Source organism: Thunnus albacares, chromosome 18, assembly GCF_914725855.1.
Source record: "Thunnus albacares chromosome 18, fThuAlb1.1, whole genome shotgun sequence".
NCBI lineage: Eukaryota > Metazoa > Chordata > Actinopteri > Scombriformes > Scombridae > Thunnus > Thunnus albacares.
The window spans coordinates 7,011,515-7,037,817 of record NC_058123.1 but is presented as its reverse complement, the minus strand read 5'-3'; the positions used below and the strand labels follow the sequence as shown (position 1 = coordinate 7,037,817).

The 26,303-nt window shown below is 39.3% G+C and overlaps 2 protein-coding genes across 7 annotated transcripts; both read right to left on the bottom strand.

Annotated features, from left to right (window-relative positions):
• Window positions 1-526: 526 nt before the first annotated feature.
• Window positions 527-8,085, bottom strand: c18h2orf42 (chromosome 18 C2orf42 homolog). Of its 2 annotated transcripts, XM_044334348.1 has the most exons (9): window positions 7,966-8,085; window positions 6,503-7,656; window positions 5,338-5,457; window positions 5,056-5,166; window positions 3,691-3,795; window positions 2,541-2,648; window positions 1,709-1,809; window positions 1,450-1,612; window positions 527-1,335 (listed from the first exon to the last, which is right to left on the bottom strand). In XM_044334348.1, exons 2-9 carry the CDS (start codon window positions 7,629-7,631, stop codon window positions 1,097-1,099), a joined length of 2,076 nt encoding a protein of 691 aa, XP_044190283.1. In that variant the 5' UTR covers window positions 7,632-7,656; window positions 7,966-8,085; the 3' UTR covers window positions 527-1,096. The 2 variants fall into 2 exon arrangements, with proteins under 2 accessions (XP_044190283.1, XP_044190284.1); XM_044334349.1 differs by lacking the exon at window positions 5,056-5,166.
• Window positions 8,086-10,194: 2,109 nt separating this feature from the next.
• LOC122968369 (nucleolysin TIA-1-like) lies at window positions 10,195-24,719 on the bottom strand. 5 transcript variants are annotated; one of them, XM_044333537.1, is made up of 12 exons: window positions 23,727-23,925; window positions 21,835-21,931; window positions 20,297-20,395; window positions 18,190-18,244; window positions 17,847-17,934; window positions 15,500-15,575; window positions 15,244-15,349; window positions 14,334-14,432; window positions 14,156-14,240; window positions 13,934-14,072; window positions 13,646-13,794; window positions 10,195-12,319 (listed from the first exon to the last, which is right to left on the bottom strand). In XM_044333537.1, the coding sequence occupies exons 1-12, from the start codon at window positions 23,750-23,752 to the stop codon at window positions 12,181-12,183; spliced, it is 1,158 nt and encodes a 385-aa protein (XP_044189472.1). In that variant the 5' UTR covers window positions 23,753-23,925; the 3' UTR covers window positions 10,195-12,180. The 5 variants fall into 5 exon arrangements, with proteins under 5 accessions (XP_044189472.1, XP_044189473.1, XP_044189474.1 ...); XM_044333538.1 differs by having other exon boundaries at window positions 13,646-13,791; XM_044333539.1 differs by lacking the exons at window positions 21,835-21,931; window positions 23,727-23,925 and adding an exon at window positions 24,601-24,719.
• Between the last annotated feature and the right edge of the window lie 1,584 nt (window positions 24,720-26,303).

The window sequence follows — 26,303 nt, the reverse complement described above, 5'->3', positions numbered from 1 at the left end:
GTCACTAATTTATTGTTGTTAGTTTAGAATTGGACAATTTAAATTTTGACCTGCTGACGGCGCTAAATGGAAACTTAAGGGATCACCACAGTGACATGAATGTAGGGCTGAAACTAATGATTATTTTCTCAATTCATTATTTGATTCGTTTGGTCAATAAAACGCCCAAAGTGACGTCCTCAATGTCTTCTTTGTCCCGACAAACATCCACGACTCAAAGATATTCAGTTTACTGTCATAGAGGACAAAATAAACCAGAAATTATTCACATTTGAGAAGCTGGAACTGGAGAATTTTGGCATTTTTTCTTAAAAAAATGACTCAAATCAATTAATTAGTTATCAAAATAGTTGGTGAATCATTTTCTGTCAGTCGACTGATCAATTGATGAACTAATTGTTGCAGCTCCACATGAATTTTATGTCAATCCATCGACTAGTTGTTGAGATATTTCAGTCTAGAAGTGGTGAACTGAAAGTCGGTCAAACTACAAATGAAGAAGAAAATTCATCCAAAATATTTAGACTTATTTTAATGAGAGGTTTATTTATCTTTGCCAATAAATAGACATTTTATCCATTAAATGTGTTTTATTTCCTTTACACTTACATAGTAAAACACACAGGACAAGAAAGGTTTTTACACCTTGAGATTGTAAGAACGTTTTAATCAACGGATTTTAAAATGTTCTTACTAGTTGTGTGATCTGTGTTGAGTAAAAATGTTTACGTCATATGTTATAAAAATATATATATATATTTTTTCCAAAAATATGCTTCCTTTGTTTCTCTTTTATTTCCTTTATAGGTTTGATGTTGAATATTTAACTTTAAAGAAAAGGCTTTACAACTCAACCACAGACAGGATTGTCTAAAAAAAAAATGCAGTTGATCAATAATATTCTGTATAATTCACATTGAGATTGATTATCCATACATTGCATAATATAAAATGGATATGAGTGAGTCTCATATGAGTCATATTAATTCATATCTGGAGTGCTTTAATGATAAACTGTCCCATAGAGGCAGTTAAAATCAATTATTGCAGGCGTTAACACTGATTACTGTATAATAAAGAGGAGACTGAGCAGCTATCAGACGACTACCTGAAGGATTTCAACAGCTTTTGAGTGTTTTGTTTGGGTCGAGTCCGCCTTGTTACGACCTCCCTTCTCTGCCGCGCTCATTTTCTCACAATACTCCGGCTGACCGCTCTGCTGGTGGCCAAATTCAAAGCTAATCCTGAGCTCCCCCATCTGACAGCGAGGGAGGACGTCCGGGATCCACTCGATCACGAACGGACTCGCCTCCTTCTGATCTGCGGTGCCGGGTCCTGGCAGAGACATAAAAACAGAGCGATCTGTGATGAAACCTGACAAACAAGTGACATCACAGCGGTGCAGAAAGACTTCTTGGTGCTATCGTGGCTAAAAAAAACGTCACTCACCAACTTTGAGGAAGGTGCGGAGCTCCATCGGTCGTATAGCTTGCGGCCGATCTGTCCTGTATCCCTCGGGTAGTTCAGGTTCAGGTGGAGGTTCGGGACAACGGAAACGCGAGTAGGAGCCATCTACGTTCTTTACGAAACTCTGAGTGAGCTCCAGAGGCAACTGGTGGACGGATGGTGGGATGGACAAGAGATAAAGAGGTAAGAAAAGGGTTTCAGCGATGCGCAGAAGAAGATTTGTGAGGGAGACGGCGTTTACCTCGGCGGTGTCAAAGATGCGTTTGACCTGCATGAGATTAGTGATGTGCCAGGTGTACTTGGAGAAAGAGCCCAGAGGAAGTCCATCATTTCTCACAAACGCTGAAAGAGAGAGAGAAAGTCCATATTTGTTTACATATTCAGCCAGTAGTGGAAGAAGAACTCAGATCCTCTCAAAAGAATAAAAGTATTATCAATTAAATGTACTTGTATCAATAGTAAAAGTCCTCATTCTGCAGCAAAAATGTCCCTGTGACTGATTTATGATTATATATTACATTATTAGATTGTTAATACTGATGCATCAAAACATAAATCCACTTTCAAAAGGTCAAAAGATAAATCTGAGGGGTCATGAGATGATTAATGGGAGAGGAAAGATGGAAAAAATAAGTTTTGCTACACAAATCTATATTTATTTTTTTGGACATTTCTTACATTTTTGCTGTTTTTGTGAAATATTCAATAATTTTACATCTTTGGGGCTCAAACTGTTAAAATAAAACTATCTGAAAACTATGATAGGCGTCTGAAATATGACCCAACTAGACGCAACTTTCTTTGTAAGAGGTCACAAGTCAAACGGGTTGGAAGCTACTGGTTTAATCTTTAACAATACATCGTATTTAATAAGCTTATTGTATGTTTTTGTGTGTAAAATCTTAATTTGAAATGTTACTGTAGCTGTAAAATACATGTAGAGGAGTAAAAAGTACGATATTCACCTCTGAAATGTGGTGAAGCGGAAGTAAAAAGCAGCAAACAATGGGAAAATTAAAGTATGCGATGCTGATGCAATACAAACACCAGTAGTTCAGGTGATGTTGTCCCACCTGTGGTGAAGTTCGGCAGCCTCCTCTTCTTCGAGCCGAGCGACAGGCGATGCTGCAGAGCGTTGAAGAACTCCTGAGGAATGTGGTACACCAGAGGTTCTGGTTTCCCTGATGGAAAAACATCCACAACACCAACTTTTTACTTTTTACAACCACAACCAGGGCTGCATGACATGATAAAAAAAACATATTGTGATTATTATATTAGTGTGAATGATCACTTTTGCATCACAATTTTCATTTTCACTGGAAAAAAACTATTAAAATCATTTTGGTGTGACATTTGTTGGGGTTTGTACCAAAGAAACATCTTTTTTTTTCTTGCATCTGTAGAACAAGACTTGTAGGCCAAAGCATCTCTGCAGCACTATAACTGTGTTTTGTCACATTTTACCTGCAAAAAACTGCAGCTTCTGCGATTTGGATATTGCACTCGGCAAGATACTGATTTAAATAATATTTCAATTAATTGTTCAGCCCTAACCACAGCCATTCATCAGTGATATGTACTGTAATCAGCAACTATCAAGCAGTAGACCTGATGCTCACAGACATCAACAGACGGCTCAGTAGAGTCAGAGAGTGACTCTGTAAGAAATTAAAAACTTATCTTTTCATCTTGAACGAAGGATTCTCCGTACGACTTTCTACTAAAGCACTTTTCAAAGAGTTTATACATTTTAATGATTGTCTGTCTGAATATTTTATAATACAAAACATTTAGTATTGTACTTTGGTATATCCAACATTTAAATCTCCAGACTTTAACCTCATTAACTCCACTAGGACACCAGCGTCCGCTAGTTTTCCCTCTCTCTCTCTCTCTCTCTCTCTCTCTCTCTCTCTCTCTCTCTCTCTCTCTCTCTCTCTCTCTCTCTCTCTCTCTCTCTCTCTCTCTCTCTCTCTCTCTCTCTCTCTCTCTCTCTCTCTCTCTCTCTCTCTCTCTCTCTCTCTCTCTCTCTCTCTCTCGCCTTGCTACATCACACTCTTTATATCACAGTAATCAGAAAGACCTCTTGTTTACAAAAATATGCCGTCTCCAAATGTCCTTTCTGAAAACCCGCCTGGACCTTTCCATAAAAAAAAAAAAAATAGTACAATTGTCATCCTGTGATTTGTTGACAATAAAAACGTGCGTTAACGACGTTACCATCAAACTGGTAGTGCATCGTCTGGTGGATCCTCTCTGTGACACCCGCCAGCCACTGATGGAAGCCCATTGTCACCGTATGCTCGTCCACAACCTGCGTACTCCCTGAGACACGCAAACACACACACACACATTAGAGGAGTCGAACAGCATGTCAGACTCTCATTCATTATTTCTTGTTTTTCTAGGTGAAAACACCCAGATATTTAGTCTCTGAAGAGGACATAACATGCTCAATTCCAGGTCGTTATTTAGAATATGGAATCAGATATGGAATATCTCTGAAAAACTCCTTATTTATCTTATACTGGTTGTTTATGCAGCCCCTCAGTTCAGCCTCTGTCTGAAACAGGCTGTTTTAGCTCTTTAGGGCTCCACTCATGATGAGCCCACTCTGTTCTGATTGGCCAGCAGCTCTGCAAGTAAACAAACTATAATAGTCGGATTTAACTTCTTTTCCCTGCTCAAAATGGAAACTTCTCAACAATCTGACGTGAAATACGAGCGCGGGCAACGTGAACAACCCATGGAACAACCACAGCAACAGACTACAAAACCGCCATTTTTTGGGCATGTACCAAGCCCCCAGTAAGTGCTCCTGGCTTTGAAGTTAATTTGACATAGTGGCCAAACTGTGGAATAACAACTTCTGGGGCCATCATGTGAAGCCACTGGTCCAAAAAAGCATTTTTCCCACACATGATCATTGGAAAATGAGCGGTAATGGTAAATACATTTTTCTGAACGTCACAACCCCCAACGAAATGATGCGTTTTATTATCAGAATTTGATCTATTCAGTCCAATAACATTTGAAAAAGTCCAAAAGAGCCGCCATGATTTGTGAGGAAGCTCACAGAAACATGGCAGACTTCTTTTGGCTTCATGCAACACTGAGCAACTTTCATAGGAATGAATGGGCAGTATCCAGCTCCTTAATACATCCATGGTGTTATCATGGGGAGGAAGTAGGAGTAATTTTGAAAACAGAGTATTCAGAGCAGGCTGAAACCCTGACTTTTGACTTGAAGGCAGCATTTTTGCATCTGTTCACCTTAAGATATCATATCGTAACATCATAACGGTATAAAATAACAGAAAATCACAAGAAACAACATGTTATGTCCTCTTTGAAAGGCCTGGGAATGTTTTGTGTGTCACAAATTAAGTGTTAAAATACTCGGGTTCTTTTGAGTAGTGGATCAGGATTAGTGCAGCAGGATTAGACAGAGGAATGATAGAGACAGAGACAGATGTCTAAGACGATGTAAAGCTCTTTAACACACAGACAGACAGATTTAAGCAGCAGTAATATGAAAAGGCAGGGGACGTGGGCTCAGTAGTGAGACAGGCAGGGAGGTAGCACCTGGAGCCTTCAGCCCACCGGCACCAGGGGCTTTCCTCTGACCGGCTTTCCTCACGCCGGACGCTGACGTGCCCTCTTTCCCCACCCCAGCGGGAGAGGCCACTGAGGGGGCTAACAGAGGCAGGAAATTCAAGAACGACAGGTTGGGAAAGATCAGATAGAAAGAGAAAGGACAATGGAAGATTCAGACAAACATGCTTTGGAGAATCATCCTGCATTAATGTAGCGATAAAATTCTTTGTAGTAAATCTTTCATTATGATGAATATTATCATGAAACCACCAGAAAGAGATTCATCCAGGCGAAGTTTCTTTGCTTTGTGGTGAGAGTTGATGGGGTCGGCCTGCTGCAGAGGCTTCTCACTGGGACTTATTATTCTACAGGTAGCATTTTGCTGCACACCTGAAAGGCAAAACATAGAGAAAGACACTCTAAGCAACAAACCATATAAACCAAATTATATATTAAAGGGGCACTCCACTTTTTTAAAGCATTAAAAGAGTACTCCAAAGATTTAGCATTGCACTCCTACAAGACTGTTGGACTCATTATGGACAGTTTAAAAGCAAAAAGACTCAAAATCGAGGCAGCAGAACCAGAGATATCATCTTTTTACTGGTGCCTACATTACCCACAATGCAACTTTACTACCAACTGTTTATGGGAGATCCAGATGTGTTATACTAGTAGCAGCTAATGTAGCCTGAAACTGCAAACCTCAAGCAGAGATGAGGTCTGGTAACCTTACTTCATTCTTCATTTTTGTTTCCTAACTTAGTAGTCTTCAGCCCCAACTGACGCTGACTCAAGTGACATCACTTGAGGCAATTTATGGAGCCACAAAAGGCTTTTTTCCACATGGCAGTGGTATTACACCTGGAAACACACTTTGAGGTGGAAAAATCTGTGGAGTTCCCCTTTAAGATCAGTTAACTTGTCGTTGAGAGTACAACAACTTGTGAAAACAGTTGTATGACGTCGTCTGTGGCTCTGAAGGCGACTTTCGATCGTTTGGAAAAATAGCTCTTATGATGTCATTGTGATGTCATCATGGTTATTCAGCTTGAACTTGGAGGCAATACATTTTAAACAAAAAGTCTGCTTTACAAAGTGTAACGTTTGAAAAACATGAGTATTTACCAGGCATGGGCAGTGTAGCACAGAATGCTATTGAGTTGCATTATGGGAAATGTAGGATCAAATGTGACATGTGACCTGTACCATTTTATCCAACTGATGGTCAGCTAAAAGAAGGAACTTGTGCTCTGGGAAATTGAACAGATGAAACAACTGATTGATTGATCAAAAATTGACAATTAGTTTGTTGCTGCCCTGAACTCAGCCTCTGCTGCTTCAAAATTGACCACACTTCTTCTCTCACAAGTCCCCCCAACTTTAATACTAAATCCCTTTAACATGAGGTGAAAACTGGACTGGGTTACGGTACCACTGGTCGTGTAGTTGATAAAAGCTGCAAACTCTGCAGCCAGTTTCTCATCGCTTGCAAAGGCACACACGCAGGCGTAGAAGTGAAGGCAGGGTTGTGACGAGCTGGGAGGAGGATGAGAGTTGTTGGATCCGCCTGCCCCGTCAGCACCGGGTTTACCTCGTCTGCTGCTGACCTGGCAGGCGCAGTGAAATACGGCGTGTTGCTGCTGCGCCTCTCTGCTTCTCCTCTCACTCTTTGAGACCTCAGACAGTCCGCCTGCACCGACGGTGAGATGCAGCAGGCCCAGAGGATGCTGGGAGTCTGTGTGGCACTTCACCACCAGCGTGTCTTTGGAGACGCGCTGCACCAGGGGCCCCGGGGACTCTGTGGCGAGCCCCCACAGCTCCTCCCTGGCTTGCATGGAGGCCTGCAAACCCTCCAGGACGGAGCTCTTTAAGGTCAGCGGGTTGGCACAGCTCCGACACTCTATGGCTTGCTTGATGTGGATGCAGAGGCTGTCGGAGGACTGTTTGGAGTTGGCGACCGCTGACTCTGACTCGCCCTGATTTGACCTTTGACCGTGTTTGCAAGAAGGCAAAAAGCAGCGGCCCAGGTTGATGCGGGTCAGCAAGGTGGCTCCGTCGCCGGTCGCTATAGCCGTATCAGTGGGGACGAGTTCAACGAAGCCCAGCTGCGTAGCCGTGGCTCCTCTTCCTCTGTGACACACCGAAAACACCTGCACGCCTCCGCTTGAGCCGCCGCCCAGGACTCCCCCTCCCTCTCGCTCTTTCCCGCCTCTCTCCTCGCTGTCTATTATCACTCTCACCACCTCCACCGCTCCCTTCTTGCTGTTCCTCCCTCCCCCGGCCGAAGCATTTCTGAGGGATATCCCGCACGCCTTGTTCTTGCAGCTGAGCCCGCGGGTGCCGTTGTAGACGCCACACTGGGGACACTTGCGAATGCCCCGCAGAGTGGCCCTCCCCAGGTTGGAGAGGAAGGCGGGAGTGGTGGAGGTGGGCTTTCTGCTGTCTCGCTGTTTTGCTGCTAAGTTGGCCTGGGCGGTTGTCGTCTGCGGGGTGGAGGGTGACACCACGCTCGATGAGGAGGTCACTGTTATTTCAGTCTCCATTTTGGGGCCCTCTGTCATAAGCTGGAGGTCAGGGGACTCAAACCTTGACAGAGATGAGAAAGTAAACATAGAAAGTAGGTACAAATTACATGAAAATAGTAAAAATAATCATAAAAATAAAATGCTATTAGTTATTTAACAAAATAAAATCACATTATTAAACTTTACTAAAATTCTCACGTCTACTTTAGTTATTTTTAAAAACAATATGACACTATTATAACAGTTTAAATGCTTTGTAACTGCATCCTGCTTCAAACGTAACGTGCATCTTTTTTTTAAACACCACCTGGCTCACACATGATGTTACTGCGTGTTTGTTGTTTTTTTAAGCACAAAATGTTTAAACTACCTGTGTTGAGCTTCTCTTTGGTTAAATTCAGCTCTGCTCTGGCCTCCAAAAACGTCTCGACCGTCGCCATTCCTCCTTACATCCCGACCGCCGCATTGCGCCTGTAACGACACTCTCTATTGGTCGGAGCGGGATCACGTGGGGAAACAGGGGGCGGCCTCTCCATGCAGCGCTGAATCATGGGAGATGTAGTTTATGTAAAGAAACTCGACCTACAGTGGTTGCCAACCTTTTTTCATCAAGGGGCCCTTATTTTTAGACTCAACTGAAGAACCCTGACGAACTGACATATTTGATTTTATATTGATGTTTCATATTATATTTAATGCATAATAATAACAGTGCAGAACATTAATAACTGTAAAGTTAAACCAACTAGTGAACTTTATACCTGCAGCATGTTTGTGTAAATATGGCAGTTTGGATAAAACTGTGATGCATTACAGATGAATTGTTCTTTATATTTTTAGACACTTTTTATACATTTATATACTATTATTATTATTATTGTTATTATTATTATTATTATTATTATTATTATTATTATTATTATTATTATTATTATACCCAGGTTGGGAACCAGTGCTGTAGATTACCTTCCAGGTGTTTTCTTAATGTTGGCCTTAACAAAAGCAACAAACGTTTTAAAAAACACTTTGCCTAGGCAGATTAAAATGTGTCAACTTCCACTCTATCTATCTATCTATCTATCTATCTATCTATCTATCTATCTATCTATCTATCTATCTATCTATATAATCAGGGACATAGCCAGGATTTTAGAAATACTACCACATCCCCCAATTCTGACACCAACATTTTGTATTTTTTTTTTTTTAACTTTTCCATCTCCATTTTTTTCTACATTCATTCAGTCAAATGTTCAGTTATATTTTCTGTAAGTTTTAGGGATGCAAATAACGATTGATGTTACAAATAATGTTTTTATTGACGTTTTAATAAGTCTATAAAATGTCAGAAAAGTAAATACTCTCATTGGAGAAGCTGCAACCAGCAAATGATTGTAATTTTTTTTTTTCTAAAATGCCGTAACTATTATCTGATTATCTAAATAGTTTAAGATTAGTTTTCAACAACAGGCCACATTAACCCGCCGAGGCCCCTAGGACAAGAATGAGCTGTGGTTTTTCGGTGTATTTAGTAAAACCCACCTGAAACAATAAAGACCAGAGCTGGATTTTTAACATAGAGACCTTCTACAAGATGGGCCCTCACCTTAAGGCCCTTCATTTTATATTGGTACAAAAAAACTTAAATAACCACAAACTATTTGTGACCTACTAGTACCACCCAGGAGCCTTCTGGCCCCCTGAAGGTTTGGGGGCCGCAGAGAAGTTACCAACTCTCCCGTTAGTAACCCAGCGCTGTTAACTGAGGCTGCAACCCCTGTATTTTCATGGCAGATTGATCTATCAAATGTTTTGTTAATTGTATATAAAATGTCAGAAAATAGTCAATTTAAATTTATAATGACATAACAAAAAAAGCAGGACATCTCCACATTTAAGATACTAGAAACAAGCTAATTTTGGGCATTTTTTCTTGTAGTTTAATAAGTTTAAGTTTAATAATTGTCCAGGACATTTTCTAGGAAATTACAGCCCCATAAAATAGCATTACAGTTTTATATCCTAACATTGAAGGTGTAAATGCTGCTTCAAAGCCCACTCCACACTGCCAGGAATTAAATTCTAGTGGACAAATACTGAATCATACATTTTGTAGTCAAAATTTAAACACGTCTAATGCATAACATTGGTCGCTGCAGCCCTGCATTTAATGACGCAGGTGTTTTCTTGTCCACTTATTGCGTAGTCGAGTAATTGTGCATTGTACTAAATAATCTATTAATCATTTAATTCACAAAAAATAAACATTCTTTGGTTCAGTTTCTCTGAACTGAATGCGTTTTGATTTTGGACTGTTGGTCAGAGCATCTTTAGGACGTCACCTTGGCCTTCATAAACTTTTGACATTTTTTCACTAAATCGTTGAATTCAGAAAAAAAAAATTGGCAAATAAATCTACAATGAAAACATTTATTGTATGCATTGTAGGCCTCTACTTTAATATTGGAAATGATATGTGACTCAGCAACTTTAAGACAGCAGGAAGAGGACAGAAGAATGAAGACATTTCTGTATGTTTTGTTAAATCCTCCATTCTCTGTGCTGCATGTTTTAAATGGTTTTAAAGATGCAAACAGTGTAAATGTGAGCCGTTTTAAGCATCAGCATTTTAATGGGACAAAGCAAAAACACAAACCATGTTACTGAAGCATCAACAGAACTTCCCTTGCCAAAACATAGGTTGAAAACATTCTTAGGCACCGCCTACTCTTTGATGATTTTTGGTTAAATTAAAAAAAAAAAAAAAAAAAAAAAAGTAACTCGCTGATAATAAGGCAACACAATGGATTTTTCAACTATATTAAAATGATGGTGGCCACAGTGCAAAAATTTTATCCTTATGAGGTTGTTTTTCCTTTATCAGTAAAAACAATTATTTAGGTTTAAAACAGAATAACTTAAATCATGAATTACTTGTAGATCTAAATAATTTTGCATTGCATAGCAACGCTGCTTCTGGAAGAATAAAATGATGCACTGTCTCTACTGTACATGGACCAGCACTGGACAGGGATGCTACCGTCAAACAGCTGTTTTTTTTCTTTTCTTGAATCCATTTCCCCCAACCAGAGGCGAACACGCTTCCTTAATTAACATGTCGTCTTTATACAGATTCAGAACAAGTGAACAGACTGTTTGGTTATTTACATAAAACAGACTTCCAAATGAAATTACAAAAGAAAGTGGAATGCAAAAAACATAAAAAAAAAAAAAAAAAAACCTAGTATTTCAATTTTTTTGTGAAAAGATAACTTTAAGTAATTGTGCAATATTTGTCTGCCTGTAAGTAAGATAAGAGTGGCAGTAATCCCTGCAATTGGTTTTTATTTGAGATATTGAAAATCTAATTTAAAAAATAAAGTTGACAGTTGACAGCCACTTAATGTTTTTATAAACAAACATAAAAGATCTCACATGTCACATGATTCTATGGTGTCACTGCAACATTTCTTTATAAGACAGTCCCGAAATGAAACACAAAAAAAAAAAAAAAAAAAAGGCAAAAAAGCTCTTTATACAATGTCAGCATTTTTAAAGTTGCTCAAAACAAAAAAAGAAAAAAGAAAATGACACTTTGTCTATTTTATCTGTAGCAAAAAAAAAAAAAAGAAAGAAAAAAAAGAAATATTGGCGTAGTCCTTTCTGTTTAAGGGGAAGATGATCTGGACAGTCTTGTGTGTAAAAGCATCAGTTCATGCACACACGTTAAGCACACACATTTCTGATCCAACAGACTGGAGTTCTCCGTCTGTTCAGTCCGTTCTGTGAGATTAGTGAAGGAGCGCTCAAAAATGTACTTGTTGTTGTTGTTGTTGTTGTTTTGTGGGTTTCCCGCTTTCCCTCAACCTGCCTACTTGTACTCAGTGTTTTCCTACATTTCACAGAATGACTTTGACAACACCCTGAGAACTTTCTTGGACTCGTATTTCACTTTAAGTAATAGGTGGACAGAATAATGGGAGGAAAATATAAAAAAAAAAAAAAAAAAATTTGCGCGCCCCTTACTCAATACACGCAACGCATGACTATGGACTATTGAGTACTTTCAGAGGCAGAGTTGGAAGCCTCTTCTTCCTGTGTGACTTGTTGATTATTGGTATAAAAGTCTGCCCTTCCTCTTTGGCTCTGAGGGGCTGAAAAACAAAACCCGGTGTTTTTATTATATATATTTAATTAGTCGACCGTTTCTTCCTTTTAAACTAAACTGTAGCTGTGCTAGAAATATCTTGACACGTCATATAATTTACATTTGGCCAGTTATCTGCAGGCTTTAGAAAAATACACCAAATAATAAAAATGGGCCCAGGAATGAAAGGTGCATTAGCAGTAGCTGTTCTAACAGTGTTTAAGTGTTCTGGAGTGGACTGTTTTCTTTACACTTGCAGATTTGGGCAGTGGGTGAGGTTATGGGCTGGTATGATTGATCAAATGGCAAACCAGCCTCCCTAACAAGAGTATAATTTTTGTGTGTTGACAGAGAGAGCGCATATGATGCACTCCTTTCTCCAGCAGTGTCATCCTTGTGGCCTCAGAGGCTTAGAGAGGGCTACAGTGCGGCCAGTGATCAGTGGGTGTGGTAGCCGGCGGTGCCCATGCCAGCCTGGTTGGTTAGCACCGTCCCGTTGACGCCCTGTCCGGGCTCCACCATGCCTCCGTTGCTCACGGCGCCCACGCCTGTCCATCCGGCTCCAGCATGTAGATGACTGAAAACATCAGGCAGAGACGATACAGTTACACGAGTGGAGTCAGACTAAGAGACGAAGCAGAGCAAAGCATTTACATTTACACGTCCTGGAGTGGATAACTAATAAGATTTAAACAAAAAGAAATGTTTAAATACATCCATGATGCATTGAGACTGATTAACTGAACTGTTAAAGCTCCATCTGGAGGAGATTTGAGACACATTCAAGCCAGATGATGTAAAGGTGTAAATGCATCCGTCTCAAAAACTCTTCTGTGACACTTGAGCCCCTTTAACCTTTTAGCACTTTGTTGATTGTTGCACTACTTTCTTGTTGTTTATGGTATTTCTTATGCACTTCCAGTTGTTCCAAAAGCCTTCTATCTAGCGCTCCCTCATTGCACTTCTACCTGGCCAGCTACTTGAGAATTTGCACTACAGCTCTTCTGACTGACTGTCCTCTAAAGCTTGATTGTCCTTCCTCACTTGTAAGTCGCTCTGGATAAAAACGCCCAAGGACAAAATGTAAATGTCTCCACAAGATGAATCTTTACTCCTCAAAAGTGTCACTACAGCAATCTGTGGAAAAACCCTCTACAGGATCTGTCCCGTGTGATAACGGTAGCTGCCGTTGATCCCTCCTGTCTCATTAAAAAGTGACAGGAAATTGCAGCTCCAGCAGCTCATACGGAGGCCGTGCTGAGCTGCAGAAACTTTTATCTGATTCCTGATCCGTGGAACCGCTGAACAATCCGTGTGTGTGTGTGTGTGAGGGAGCGACATTAACGAGAAGCCATGAGGACGATACAGATTTTGTTTTGCTTGTAGTTCATAAATATGATTCATCAATGTGACTTGAAATCAGATTTGAGATCCGGCCAACGGAGACACATACGTGGCAGGATGTGGAAATCTGAGATGTGGAGCAAACAGTAATAATAAGCTGCAGCGACTAATATTTCGACATAACGAGTACTCTGATGAAGACATGCTTTATGTTGTTATAACATCAGTTGCTCTCATCTTTCCACATCCTGCTTCAGTTGTCCTGTCAGTTGAAGTATTAGTTTGAGCTTTAATTGGCTGATGCAGACACTCGTACATCTTTATTACACATATATGTGGCTACATGTGAATGAAAGTGTCTTAAATAGCATCTGGATTTTATCTGGATAGAAGATTTAAATTAAAAGTGGGGGAGCAAAGGATAAATAGGTTAAGAGAGGGGGAAAGAAACTGATAGTTGCATGAAAAATACCTACATTTTCAAGAAAGGACGTCCAATAGAAGTATTTCACATGTCTGATAAGCAAACTGAGAAACATGACGTCACGTTCACACTCACTTGTAGCCCTGCTGATCCCAGGTCTGTCCATAGACTCCATAGCTCGGCATCTGCCATCCATTGGGCACGTACTGACCAATCTGCTGCGTGTTGCTGTACCACTGACCCCACTGGCTGTAGGGCTGCGCTGCGAAGCTCACCGTGTTCTGCTGACACACACAATCATATTTTAAGAGGCAGAATATCACGTTGCACCTGCAGCGTGCAGCAGCAGCAGCAGCAGAGTTAGGATCTCGCAGTCGAATGAAGAGACACTGCAGCTGCACTGCTGATAATCCTGGTACATACCTGTGGCATCTGTACCTGCTGTATGGGGCTGACCATGTCTGTTGTTTCTTTGCCCCAGTAACACTTAACGACATAGCCCTCTATGGATGTGCCATTGACAGAAACGATGGCATGAGCTGCTGCCTCATGAGAGTTGAACCTGAAGACAGAAGAAAAGCTTAGACATTTGTGACAATTAAGCCTTTACGGCATCAAATAAATGGTCAATTTCAGTCATCTTACCTCACAAACGAGTAGCCTTTGTCTGGGAAAACACGGATTTCCATTATTTGGCCGAAAGGTGAGAAGGTCTGTCTCATAATTTGCTCTGCGGACAAGAGAACCAGCGTTAATATTTACATAATGTGTGAGCGATGCTTCTATAACTGCAGTTTAACCTTGAGGACAAACCGTGACTCACCTGTGAGACCTGCTGTGACGCCTCCGCAGTAGACGGTGCAGTTGCTGGGGCTGGACTGGTTCACCACCTCGTCGAAAGATAGCTGCTTGGTATTGGTTGCTGAAAGGAAAAAGATAAGAGCAGGTTTTATTCAGTTTGTTCCCCTTTGTCCTCAGAATATTTATCTTAATCTCTTGACATACAACTGCCTGCCTCTACTGTGCTGTACATGCTGCACTGTACTGACCAAAAAAAAAGATGTCTGGTGATGAATTAAGGATCAAATACATACATTTCATGTTTTTGGAAACTATGTGTTGGCTTTTAAGGTGTGTATTTGTCCTGTGAGACTGTCATGCACAGAGGGGAACAATCATAAAACAGGAAACATGAGTATTGACCTTTAACTTTAACTTGTCTGTAAATATATTTGAAATAAAAAATAATTTCACATTGCAGCAAAACTATGACGTAAAGGAACAGTTTTATAAATGTGACTTTGGCATCTTTTCACTGTTAAAAGGAAACTTCGGTATTTTCAACCTGGACTTTCCCATCATTTTATGTCTGAATGACTAATGGGGACAACCGGTATTAAGCAAGAGCCCTGCAGCAGAATACTTAGTTGATTTTGGCAACAACTCAACTCTCGCAAAGGTTTCAGAATGAAACTTTTCCTTCAGCGAGACTTGATTAGACAATAAAAAAAACTGGATCGAGCGAAAGGTAAAGAAAGACGTTTTATTTCTCTGTAGGGCCCTTTTCATAATATTCCTGCACTTCCTGCTATGACAAGGCAGAAATATGTGCAGTGAAAAGAGGCCTGACAATTTTTTTTGAAGTTTCTAATTTAGGTAAAATCTCCCCCCTTCTAGATTTACTGACTGTTAAAACAAACAATCAATCTTTAATTCACTTCCTGTGAACTCACTTTCATTCGTAGTTTTAGGAGCAGGCTTCCTTGTGGCCCAGTTGGTCCTGATCTGCCGCCCCCCCAACCACTGTCCTCCCATCTGCTGTATGGCGTTCTCTGCATCCTGATCATACAGAGGAAACAAACAAAGTCCTGAGTCACCACAAACCAAAATATATAAAAAAAAAACCCCTAAATCTCAACAAGTCAACAATCACAACCTGCTCATGTTTTTCTCAGTCCTCTCACACATGTGCACTACTGGCACACTTACCCATTTGTTGAAGAAGGAGACAAAGCCATAGCCTTTAGATTTACCTGTGGCCATGTCTTTCACCACTCGACAATCACTGTGGACAAAATGACCAACAGTTAGTCAAGAAAAAAAAAAGCATTTGATGATATTATTTAATTAAGTTTTATATCATGGAGGAGTTTAACAGGAGGTAGTATGTTTTAATGATGCTAAATCTTAGGATCTGACTCCATTTACTTTATATTCTACATTTCATTTTTGTCCAAAAAAAAAATCCCATGAAAAGACCAATGAGTTGTTATCATCTACTAATGAGTATTGTCTGTGTATCCGAAGCCTGATGTATCTTATTCCAGAGACACAGACGTCCATTATGTTGTCCAAAAAACACACAAATGAGTCACACGCCGTTGCGCCGGGTGACATTTTCCTTCGTTATGCTGAACATGGGCGCTGTGGTTTTATTTTCAGTCGAATCCGACATGCATCGTCCCGCTGACATAAATATTCACTGGAGCACCAAATGTGGATTATAGTCCCCGACGAATGAATAAATGAATGAAACCTTTTATTGGCCCGAGGGGAATTTGCTTTTGCACAGAGAGCACAAGAGGACATCAAAAAAAATATCAACAACCAAACAAAACAAGCACACAGCACATAACAAAACATAAGCATCGTAAAAAAAACATCATAAAAAGCATTATTTTGGGATAAAAGACGTGAGGTGCCAATTTCAGACCAAAAGCTCGTTAAGCAGCTGAATGCTTCATGGGACAAAAAGGATGTGACGCCTCTTTTAGTCCACAATCCTGGACACACTGTACCTTCAGCCTGAAGGTAGAAGTGCATATTCAGACCATAAAGGATGCAGTGGGTCCGCTATGGTCTTGTGAGTTAAATTCATAGTGTACCGGTGCGTCATGTAATACTGCACGTTTGTTCCCCGGTTATCTTGCCACCCAGTTTAACAAACCCGGTCCAGTTTGTTCTGGTTATGTATGGACAACGCTCCTCCACAACACGGGATACAAAAGGTCAATATACTCTGAATGAAGGTCTTGTTAAACAGTGTCAGCATAGTTCTTTCCACAGTTTCCTTAAAAAGTAGAGACGCCGTCAAGCCTTCGCAACCCCGGCGTTGGTGTTAGCATTCCATGTCAGTTTGCTATCAATAACAGTGCCCAGGTACTTATATACTCCTGTACACTTACGATGGTTATGTTGTTCATGATTAAAGGGCACAGAGAGGAGTTTCTTCTGAAATTAATGAGAATTTCTTTAGTTTTCTTTGTGTTTAAAGTCAACAGTTGTAGAAGTGGTTCATCTCAGCTCTATAACTGGTCTGACTGTCAATTAGAAGGCCTATCAAAGCATCTGCAAATCTTATTATTGTACAATTATCCAGATGATATCATTTGGTACACAATGTGAGAGGACATAACCTTGTGGTACCCCAGTTTGACTGCCGATGACAGATGACTGTCCTCCATAGATGTGGACATATTGAAGTTAATGCTACTGGTCTAAAATCATTTAATTCAGAGGGATTTGTCTTTTTAGGTAGTGGGATTATTATAGACGTTTTACATGACCTCTGAATTACTTGTGAGTCCAGTGGATAACTGCTTACAACACTTCCCTCGTGTATTCCCATCCGTTCCATCAGGACTGGTGGGTTTCCCAGTATTTATCTAAGAGAGGGTGCGTCACACTTCCCCTGAAGTTACACATATTGGCGTGCCACCATCTTTCCAGTCCCCCTTGGTCTAGAATTGGGACGGTCTATCAGTCTCATAATGTGCAAAAAAGCAATTTAAGTTATTGGCAAACTGCTGTTTGTGCAGACTCGGCCCGCTGTGAGGTCAAGCCAACCATTGTCTTTATTCCGCTCCACACCTCCCTTACGTCGTCGTTCTTGAGTAGCTGCTCCACTTTATCTTTGTTCCCTCTTTACTTGGTTTATTTGTGTCTGTATTTCTCCCTGAATCAGTTCCTGTTCATTCATTTTAAATACCTGTTGTTCTTCAATTAGAAGCTTTTTGATAAAGAATGGGCATTTAAAATGAATAACTTCTACTACTTCTGAATACTTCTGCATATTTACTTTAATTTTAATAATGTTTGATTAAAACTACAGTGCCCAGCTGTTTAAGGAAATTACTAAATATTTATTTAAATATGAATCTATATATTTGAGACGTGTTTTTAAAGATTTGCATCTTCAGTGGGAACCTTGCAAAATATCGAGAGAAGGACTTGCTATGTTTGTTTTGGTCTTTTCATGGGATTTGTTGACAGTAATAAAAAAAACAAAAAAAAAACCCATAATTGCACACTCCAAGTATCATGAGGATACACTTACGATATTTTCCCAAATGGAGCAAAAGCTGCTTTTATGTCATCTGTGGTAATTTCAGGACTTAGATCCCCAACAAAGACATGGAAGTGACCTAAAAAAAACAAACATTCACATTACAGTTCATAAAAAACAAGTCATTTAACACGATAAAAACAATTCTTAGGATACTGATGGGTCACATTTATGAGTCATTAAGATATGGTCAAAACATTTTCCATCCAATCAATCAGAACGGCAGCATGTGTTTAGTGAGACCACATTTTCCGAGAAGAAAAGAAAAGAAAAAAAAAAACAAAAACATGTAGCCTTGTGATATTATTTTTACTACTTAAGACAAACTACTCACTGCTTGTGTCTTTCTTTTGGCTGGTTGGCGTCGTGGCCCAGTTGACCTTGACCTCCTGCAAGAGAGACAGACGTAGAGAGCAAGGAAGAGGAAAAAAAAAAAGGTGAGAAGTGAAGAACAATTGCAAAAGGGAGGAAGGTGCTTTTTTTTCTTTTGATTAGAGGTCTTTGTCACACACCAGTTTTACTTCTATTGTCACATTTTGTGATTGAGAACTTTTTTTTTTTTTTTTAAATAAGGAGGCCTCTGTATGCCAGCAGTACAAATCGATTCATCCATTGTTATTATCTAATTTTACATACCTTTGCATACATTTAATACACAGTAAAATACAGTGGAGAATATAAAGGGATATCAAGATTTCACCTTCACAATGAGGAACATTTCAGTCTCAGTCTAGTACAAATTTGGAGCAAAACTGTAGGAAGTAAGGTCCAAATAACAAGGGACTTACAAACAAGTGATTTTTACGAACTTGTTATACTCCTCAAATGGTCCTTCAATACCTGTTGAGGATAAAATATTTTCAACTGAATGTATTTTTCTGGAAGTTGCTCTTATGTGGATTCTATGTGGAAATAACTTTGCAAAAGAACACAGCAAGTAAAGACGGAGGGGAGGGGGGGGGGACAGAAGAGCATTAATTAAAAAAGTAGATCAAAGAACGTTAACATGTAGCATGATTACACAGCAGGGCCACATTAAAGTCATTCATACACAGATGGAAACTCACTATTAGGAAAATCTTCATTAGAAAACAGAGACAGCATGGAGCATGAAGTGACAAAAAAAACAAAAACAAACCCAAACAGCATTTTATTTACACCTGCAAATGCACAATGTAATTCACACCGACTTGTCAGTTACCTTTATTAAAATCCTGCATGTAAAGTTTATGATATTTGTGTGTTTGTTGAAACTGTGTGCACTATGAAAACCACATCTGGCCGATGGAAAGTCAAATAATTGAGGTTTTTTTTTTTTTACAATGATTTCAAAACCTAACCGGTCAAAATGGTCTGAAATTAAAAATAAATTGGCTGAATAATAGAAAACTTGATCATAAAAAGATTAATCTGCAACTATTTTGATTACAAACTAATAGTTTTTGTTGTGTTTTTTTTAAAGTAAAAATGCCAAAAAGTGACTCCAGATGCTCCAATGTATTTAGACTGTTTGTTAGATAAAATAAGATACTTGAATATTTCTGTATGTATGTAACTTTGGCTTTTTCAATGTTTTCTGACATTTTATGGACCAAACAATCTATTAATGAGGAAAATAATAATAATAATCATTAGTTGCAACCCTACTGAACTCTGATGGATTGATTTTTATATTTTAAAAAAGGAGAGAACGCAGTACAGAAAACGTTTAAACATTTGATCTACATTAGAGCACAAACTAATCCGATATTGTGAGACTATTGTGATATTACAACAATCAATACTTTTGACGTTTTCATAGCTTCTGTGGCGACGCCAAACTGAAGCACTGGTCTAAATTACAAATCATATTACATTTAATAATCTGCATCAGTCCGAATGCTCTCATGAGGAGTCCTACACTGACTTTGCTTTTTTTCCCTGAGTAATATGAAAAAGGAAAAAATACATTTTCACAATCTTTTAGCCTCTTTAACCTGAAAGGGAAAAACCCATCAAGCGGCAGACTTTGCTACACCAATCTAGTAATTTATAGACTGATTACTTCGGTTACCATTACGGCTTTCGTGTTTTGAATACATGGCAATGACTCCATGTTCTATATACTGATTTGTGTTAATACCACAGCACGAAACGAGGAAAACAATTACAAAGCGATAACCTAACACTTAAAGACATTTTGCTTTTAGCATTCTTATACTTCCCAGCAGTAAGATTACAAAGATCAGTGTCTGGCGTTCCCACCCGGTCATTTTAAATTGTGCACAGATGAAAAATGTGCACAGGGGAATAAAACAAATTAAGTGAAGTGGAGCAGGAGCAGGAAAAGGGCAGTAAGATAAGGTTTTAACAAGATTCAAGTTTTTCCAGCTGTTTTCATTTCGACCCTGCCCACCCAGCCTTGCCCTAAGTTGACTCACCCAGGAGATATGATAGCTTACCTTACCCAGTATTTTCCGACCATTCATGGCTGCAATTGTGGCAGTGGCATGTCTATGCTCATAGAACTCCACAAAGCAGTACGGGTCATGACCTGCTGTCTGAAGTGGACAAGAAACACAAGTGTTAAGTCAATGTGGCGGTTAAAAAGTTTCTTCCCCCAGGCCTTGGTAAATGTAATGATGTCATCATTTAGCATTAATAAAAATGGGAGGTCATGATACTATTGGACAAAATTAGCGGTGAATCAACAGGATGAACATCAGAAGAGGTGAGTAAGCGACTAGACCTGGACTGGGTTGCAGCAGCTGTTCGTAAATCCATCACTAAGTTTGTGCGTAAAGTCCTTTTTAAATCCTTAATAGAGCTGCAACGATTAGCCAGATTAGGCAAGTTAATTGGCAACTATTTTGATAACCAATCAAGCAAAATCATTAAAAACAGATGAGTCCAGCTTCTCAAATGTGAGAATTTGATGCTTTTCTTGATACTGTCATTAGAGTAAATTTAATATTTTAGGGTTTCTGACTGTTCGTTGGACAAAACAGGACGTCAACATGTGCTTTAAGACATTGTGATGGACAATTTTTTGCTGTTTTTGCTGCTGAATAATCGGGTAAATAATCAGCAGATTAGTCGATCATGAGAACAATCGTTGGCGGCAGCCCTAGTTCTTAGTAACTACTAACTATTTTCAAACTGGTGATTTATTAAATCAGGTTGCACCATTAAAAATTAAGAAATGTCTCATCTAGTAAACACTTTGGTAATGTGTAAATCAGTTGCTAGGAAAACATCTGTAGAGCTGTCCAACAAAAGACAACCAACTATGTAACAGCACAAAATGTAACATAACTTCCAAAAAATAACAGTCTTGGGGGGCAAAAGATAAACTTAACTGTTAATCCTTTGTGAATGTAGGTGTTAGTTTATTTATATCTGCATACCTGAAGAAATATGTGTGTTTTAGAGCTAGTTTTATTTATGCAGTTCACGGTCAAAAGGAAATATCTGATTAAGTAACTAACCAATGTTATTTGGGCATTGAATGTGATGTTATTGGCATAATGTTTAATAATTTGAGGTATATTGTGTCTTTCTGTGAAACGTAGTGTCAGATCAGATATGTTGACCGATATTCTATATCATCTCTTTTACTCTTCAGTCTAAACGGGTCATAAATTAGCAAGTTAACAATAGTTTTGTTGGTTAATTTGTGTAAATATTTAGCAACAATTAATCACTACAGAAGAACTAGTTTGTGTGGTGTGACCGGTTTTAATTTAACGATGTGTAAATTTCCACTTGACCTAGAATAAACAGTTATAACGAGGCCAAGTTTAAACTTGTGAACAGCTGGTGCAACCGGCAGATAACAGGAGAGAAGAGCAAGGTGTTGATCTATGAATTCTCAGGAAGAACACTGTTGTACAATAGTTGATTACATTTTACTGCCAAAGAGGCATGCTGTGGCCAAAGTATTTGCTCAAGTAAGAGTGCAACAGCAACACTGAGTGAAGAAGATGACTAATGAACTCACATCTACTATCATTTTACAGCTCTTGCAGGGTCCAATCTGGCCAAACAACTCCAAGATGAGGGCTTCTGTCACGTCCCGAGACAGATTCCCCACATACCTGCACACACACACACACACACACATAGACAGATAACAGAACAGCAGTACCAATTACTGATTAGTTTCTACAAGGTGCTACAGAGTGACATGTTGTGTTTTTGTGAGTGCTGAAGCAGAGGCAAGACTTCTCTCCAGCTACTATGGTTGAAAATCCATATTTAGACGTTCAGGCTGCTCTTCTTCTTCGTTGGTCTCCGCCATAATACAACCTGCTGCTGTTGTTGTCCAGCAGTGCTGTTAAAATTTGACCAGTGGCATTTGGGAACGCAACAAAAAGCAGTGTGTAGTCGGGGTCACATTTTAGATGTCTATGAGTTGTTAACAGCTCCACCAAATAGTGATTTTTCCCTCTAAACTTCTCACATGCTTTCATTTCAAAAAACGTTCAAATGATCCAATATTGCACCAAAAATATTAATATATTAGAGAAACAGTCCAAAAACTGGAAACAGATTCATGTATCAGAATTTTGTTTGTTTCTTCTTTTCTCTCCTGTTAATCATCTCATGACCTCTCAGATTTATCTGATGACCATTGGGAGGGGCCCGACCTCTAGGTTGGGAATCACTGGACTAAACTAGCTAACTGTATATTAAGTAGTTCAAACCAGCTCCACCTCCAGCAGCTACAACAGTAACATGCTGCTTGTCATAAATAATAATATATCAGTCAGAGGGACCAAACAATTACTTTTACTACAATACTTTAACTACATTTTGCTGCTAATACTTATGTACTTTCACTTTAAGTAGAATTTTTACTAGTAATGGAGTATTTTTACATTGCTGTGTTTGTACTTTTACTTAAGTAAAGGATCTGAATGCTTCTTCCACCACTGAATAACCCAGATACTTGAACCAGGCAACTTGCAGATTTCATGTCAGAAGTGGTCAGGATTTGGGATAAAGCCAGCAGGGGGTCCACCTTTGGGATCCAACTAAATGCAAAGTCTCAAGACAATGAAATCTGAGGGCTGCTGATCCCCATTGATCCTGTACTCTGCATTTATTAGTCAGCTCTTCAGCCACAACATAAAGAGTGTAGCTAGGCATAGGAAACATTGTTGAAATCTCAGCTACTGACCTTGTTTTACCTTACTGGTGGCTTTAAATAGCATCCAGCTAATCTTACCCAGGTAATAAAGATAACCTATTTTCAACATTTGCAGTAGCTTTAAGTTCTGTTCATATTTAAGGAGGTTGCTGCTAATAAAACTTAAAAAAAAATCTGTACATACATAGGCCTAATGATTTTTCTCGCCCCCCAATATACATGCTTTTCTCAGAAGGAGCGTTATGGAGGTAACGGCAAACCAAACTCCATTGAAAAAAACGGTAATTTCATTTTTCGACTGTTTTTTCTCCTGTTTGTCGTCAAACATACTGGCGGAGTAGAAACGTGGCTGATACATTTGACTTCTCTGTTTCACTCGGCATACACAAAACACACAAAAACAAGTGTTTTAGTAATGTTTCGTCTTTGGGAAACGACGCGTAGATGTTGAGATTTTTCTGGAATTAGCGAGCTAACGTTAGCGCCGCTCGGTTGATTTAACCAGTAGTTAAGATTATTACGACTGAAAACATGTCTTTACTTTTATCCAGGTCGTGTTACGTTTAGTTTACAGAAAGCCTGCATAAACACGCAATGTAAATGACTGTTTTCTAGCGCAGTTTTTTTGTATCAACCGTCCTCACAGCAGAGAAAGAAGCGTTTTTGTAATTGAAGTAACGTTAAGGAGCTGCCGTTATGTGACGAAATACAAGCTAGCGGTAACGCAGACACACACTTACAAGGTTTTGGGCTGGTCATCGTCCATTCTGCTTAACTTGCTGGCCGAGAACAAGTCGCAACCCTGAGAGCAAATCCACGACTGTCGCGGGCAGCTGCCGGTGACACTGTCAAGTTATTTTATTGCGCAGTATGAAGTGATTTGCCACCGCTGTTAGCTCCAGAGTGAACAATGGGCAGCCGACAAAGATGGCGGAGCGACCGGGGCCGACACGCATGCGCAATAGTTCAGCCAAAGGCAATTTCTGGGCAATCTTATTGCAAAACACTGACAGCTGGAAATTACAATACATCACATTTAATAAACCACATATACAGTGATGGGAAGTGACTAAGTACATTTACTCGAATGTGAGGTACTTGCACTTTACTTGAGTATTCCCATTTTATGCTACTTTATACTTCCACTCCACTACATTTCAGAGGGAAATATTGTACTTTCTACTCCACTATATTTATTTGACCGCTTTAGTTGCTTTTCAGATGAAGATTTGACACAATGGATAATATAACAAGCTTTTAAAATACAGCACATTGTTAAAGATGAAACCAGTAATTTCCAACCTTTTTGGCTTTTGACGTCTTACAAAAAGCAGTGTGTAGTCGGGTCACATTTCAGATGTCTATGAGTTGTTAACAGCTCCACCAAATAGTGATTTTTCCCTCTAAACTTCTCACATGGTTTAATTTTAATAAATGTTCAAATGATCCAATATTTCAGAGAGCAAGGTGTTGATCTATGAATTCTCAGGAAGAACACTGTTGTACAATAGTTGATTACATTTTACTGCCAAAGAGGCATGTTGTGGCCAAAGTACTTGCTCAAGTAAGAGTGCAACAGCAACACTGAGTGAAGAAGATGACTAATGAACTCACATCTACTATCATTTTACAGCTCTTGCAGGGTCCAATCTGGCCAAACAACTCCAAGATGAGGGCTTCTGTCACGTCCCGAGACAGATTCCCCACATACCTGCACACACACACACAAAGACAGATAACAGAACAGCAGTACCAATTACTGATTAGTTTCTACAAGGTGCTACAGAGTGACATGTTATGTTTTTGTGAGTGCTGAAGCAGAGGCACGACTTCTCTCCAGCTACTACTATGGTTGAAAATCCATATTTAGACGTTCAGGCTGCTCTTCTTCTTCGTTGGTCTCCACTATAATACAACCTGCTGCTGTTGTTGTCCAGCAGAGCTCTTAAAATTTGACCAGGACAGTTGTGGCATTTGGGAACGCAACAAAAAGCAGTGTGTAGTCGGGGTCACATTTCACATGTCTATGAGTTGTTAACAGCTCCACCAAATAGTGATTTTCCCCTCTAAACTTCTCACATGCTATCATTTCAATAAATGTTCAAATGATCCAATATTTCAGCAAAAATCAAAGACTAGAGCAAAAGTCCAAAAACTGAAAACAGATTTGTGTATCAGAACTTTGTTTTTTCTTCTTTCCTCTCCCATTAATCATCTCACGACCCCTCAGATTTATCTGGTGACCCTTTGGAGGGGCCCAACCCCTTGCTTGGGAACCACTGGACTAAACTATCTAACTGTATATAAAGTAGTTGAAACTAGCTCCACCTCCAGCAGCTACAACAGTAACATGCTGCTCTAACACTGATGCTTCACTATTAATAATCTAATGATGTCATATATAATAATATATCAGTCAGAGGCACCAAACCACTACTTTTACTGCAATACTTTGGTGGCTTTTATTGTGAAGTGACGTTACAACTGTCAACACTGCTGACTGCAATTGTTTATCAAAAATACATTCACCAAACCAGCAGACGTGGTCATTTTCTGCATTTTTTTTTTGTTAGCTGATCAGTTTTAAACTGGGAATAACAGAACAAGAACTACATCAAGCTCATAATACTCATGTACTTTTACTTTAAAGTAGGAATTTCCATGCAGGACTTTCACTTGTAATGGAGTATTTGCTGTATTGGTATTTTTACTCAAGTAATGGGTCTGAATACTTCTTCCACCACTGCATCAGCATATATATACATGTTAATTCACCAATAAAAAGCCTCTTTTTTCCTACTTTCCATAAAGAATGTAAGCTGTACTTGAAGACTGTTAAATCTTGCATCATTAAAGGACGTGCTCACAATTGTTTTCAAGTCTTTCTTAAAACAACAGTCAGGAGCCCAAATCAGCATTGATGTATTTCTTGCTGTAATCATTCGTCCTGTTCATACTGACCATTAGAAGATCCCTTCATAATGTACTTATAATGTAAGTGATGGAGGCCAAAATCCACAGTCCTCCTTCTGTGCAAAAATGTATCGAAAAGTTTATCCGAAGCTAATATGAAGCTTCAGCGTCCAAATGAGTCAAATCAAGTAGATATATTTCAACAGTACAGTCTTTCTAGTGCCAAATTCCTTCTTTTTGTTACTATACTTCCGCCACAGCTCAACAGGAAAACACTGTCTGAGGAAACACAAAGAGGGAATTTGATGCTAAAAAGATTGTAAATGTGGCAGATATCCACTTGATATGACTAACTCAGACTGCTGAAGCCTCATATAAGCTTCACATCAACTTTTAAATGCATT

Bases quoted from the DNA above. Each gene is read 5' to 3' on its own strand.
- LOC122968369 (XM_044333537.1), bottom strand. From the start codon at position 23,752: ATGGACGATGACCAGCCCAAAACCTT. The intron at 14,433-15,243 runs GTGAGTTCACAG...TTTTCCTTTCAG, and splicing joins TCCTAAAACTACGAATGAAA to CAACCAATACCAAGCAGCTA. The intron at 14,073-14,155 runs GTAAGATGACTG...TTCTGTCTTCAG, and splicing joins AAAGGCTACTCGTTTGTGAG to GTTCAACTCTCATGAGGCAG.
- c18h2orf42 (XM_044334348.1), bottom strand. From the start codon at position 7,631: ATGACAGAGGGCCCCAAAATGGAGACTGAAATAACAGTGACCTCCTCA. The intron at 5,458-6,502 runs GTACCGTAACCC...TTTGCCTTTCAG, and splicing joins TATCAACTACACGACCAGTG to GTGTGCAGCAAAATGCTACC. The intron at 1,613-1,708 runs GTAAACGCCGTC...TCCGTCCACCAG, and splicing joins GCATCTTTGACACCGCCGAG to TTGCCTCTGGAGCTCACTCA.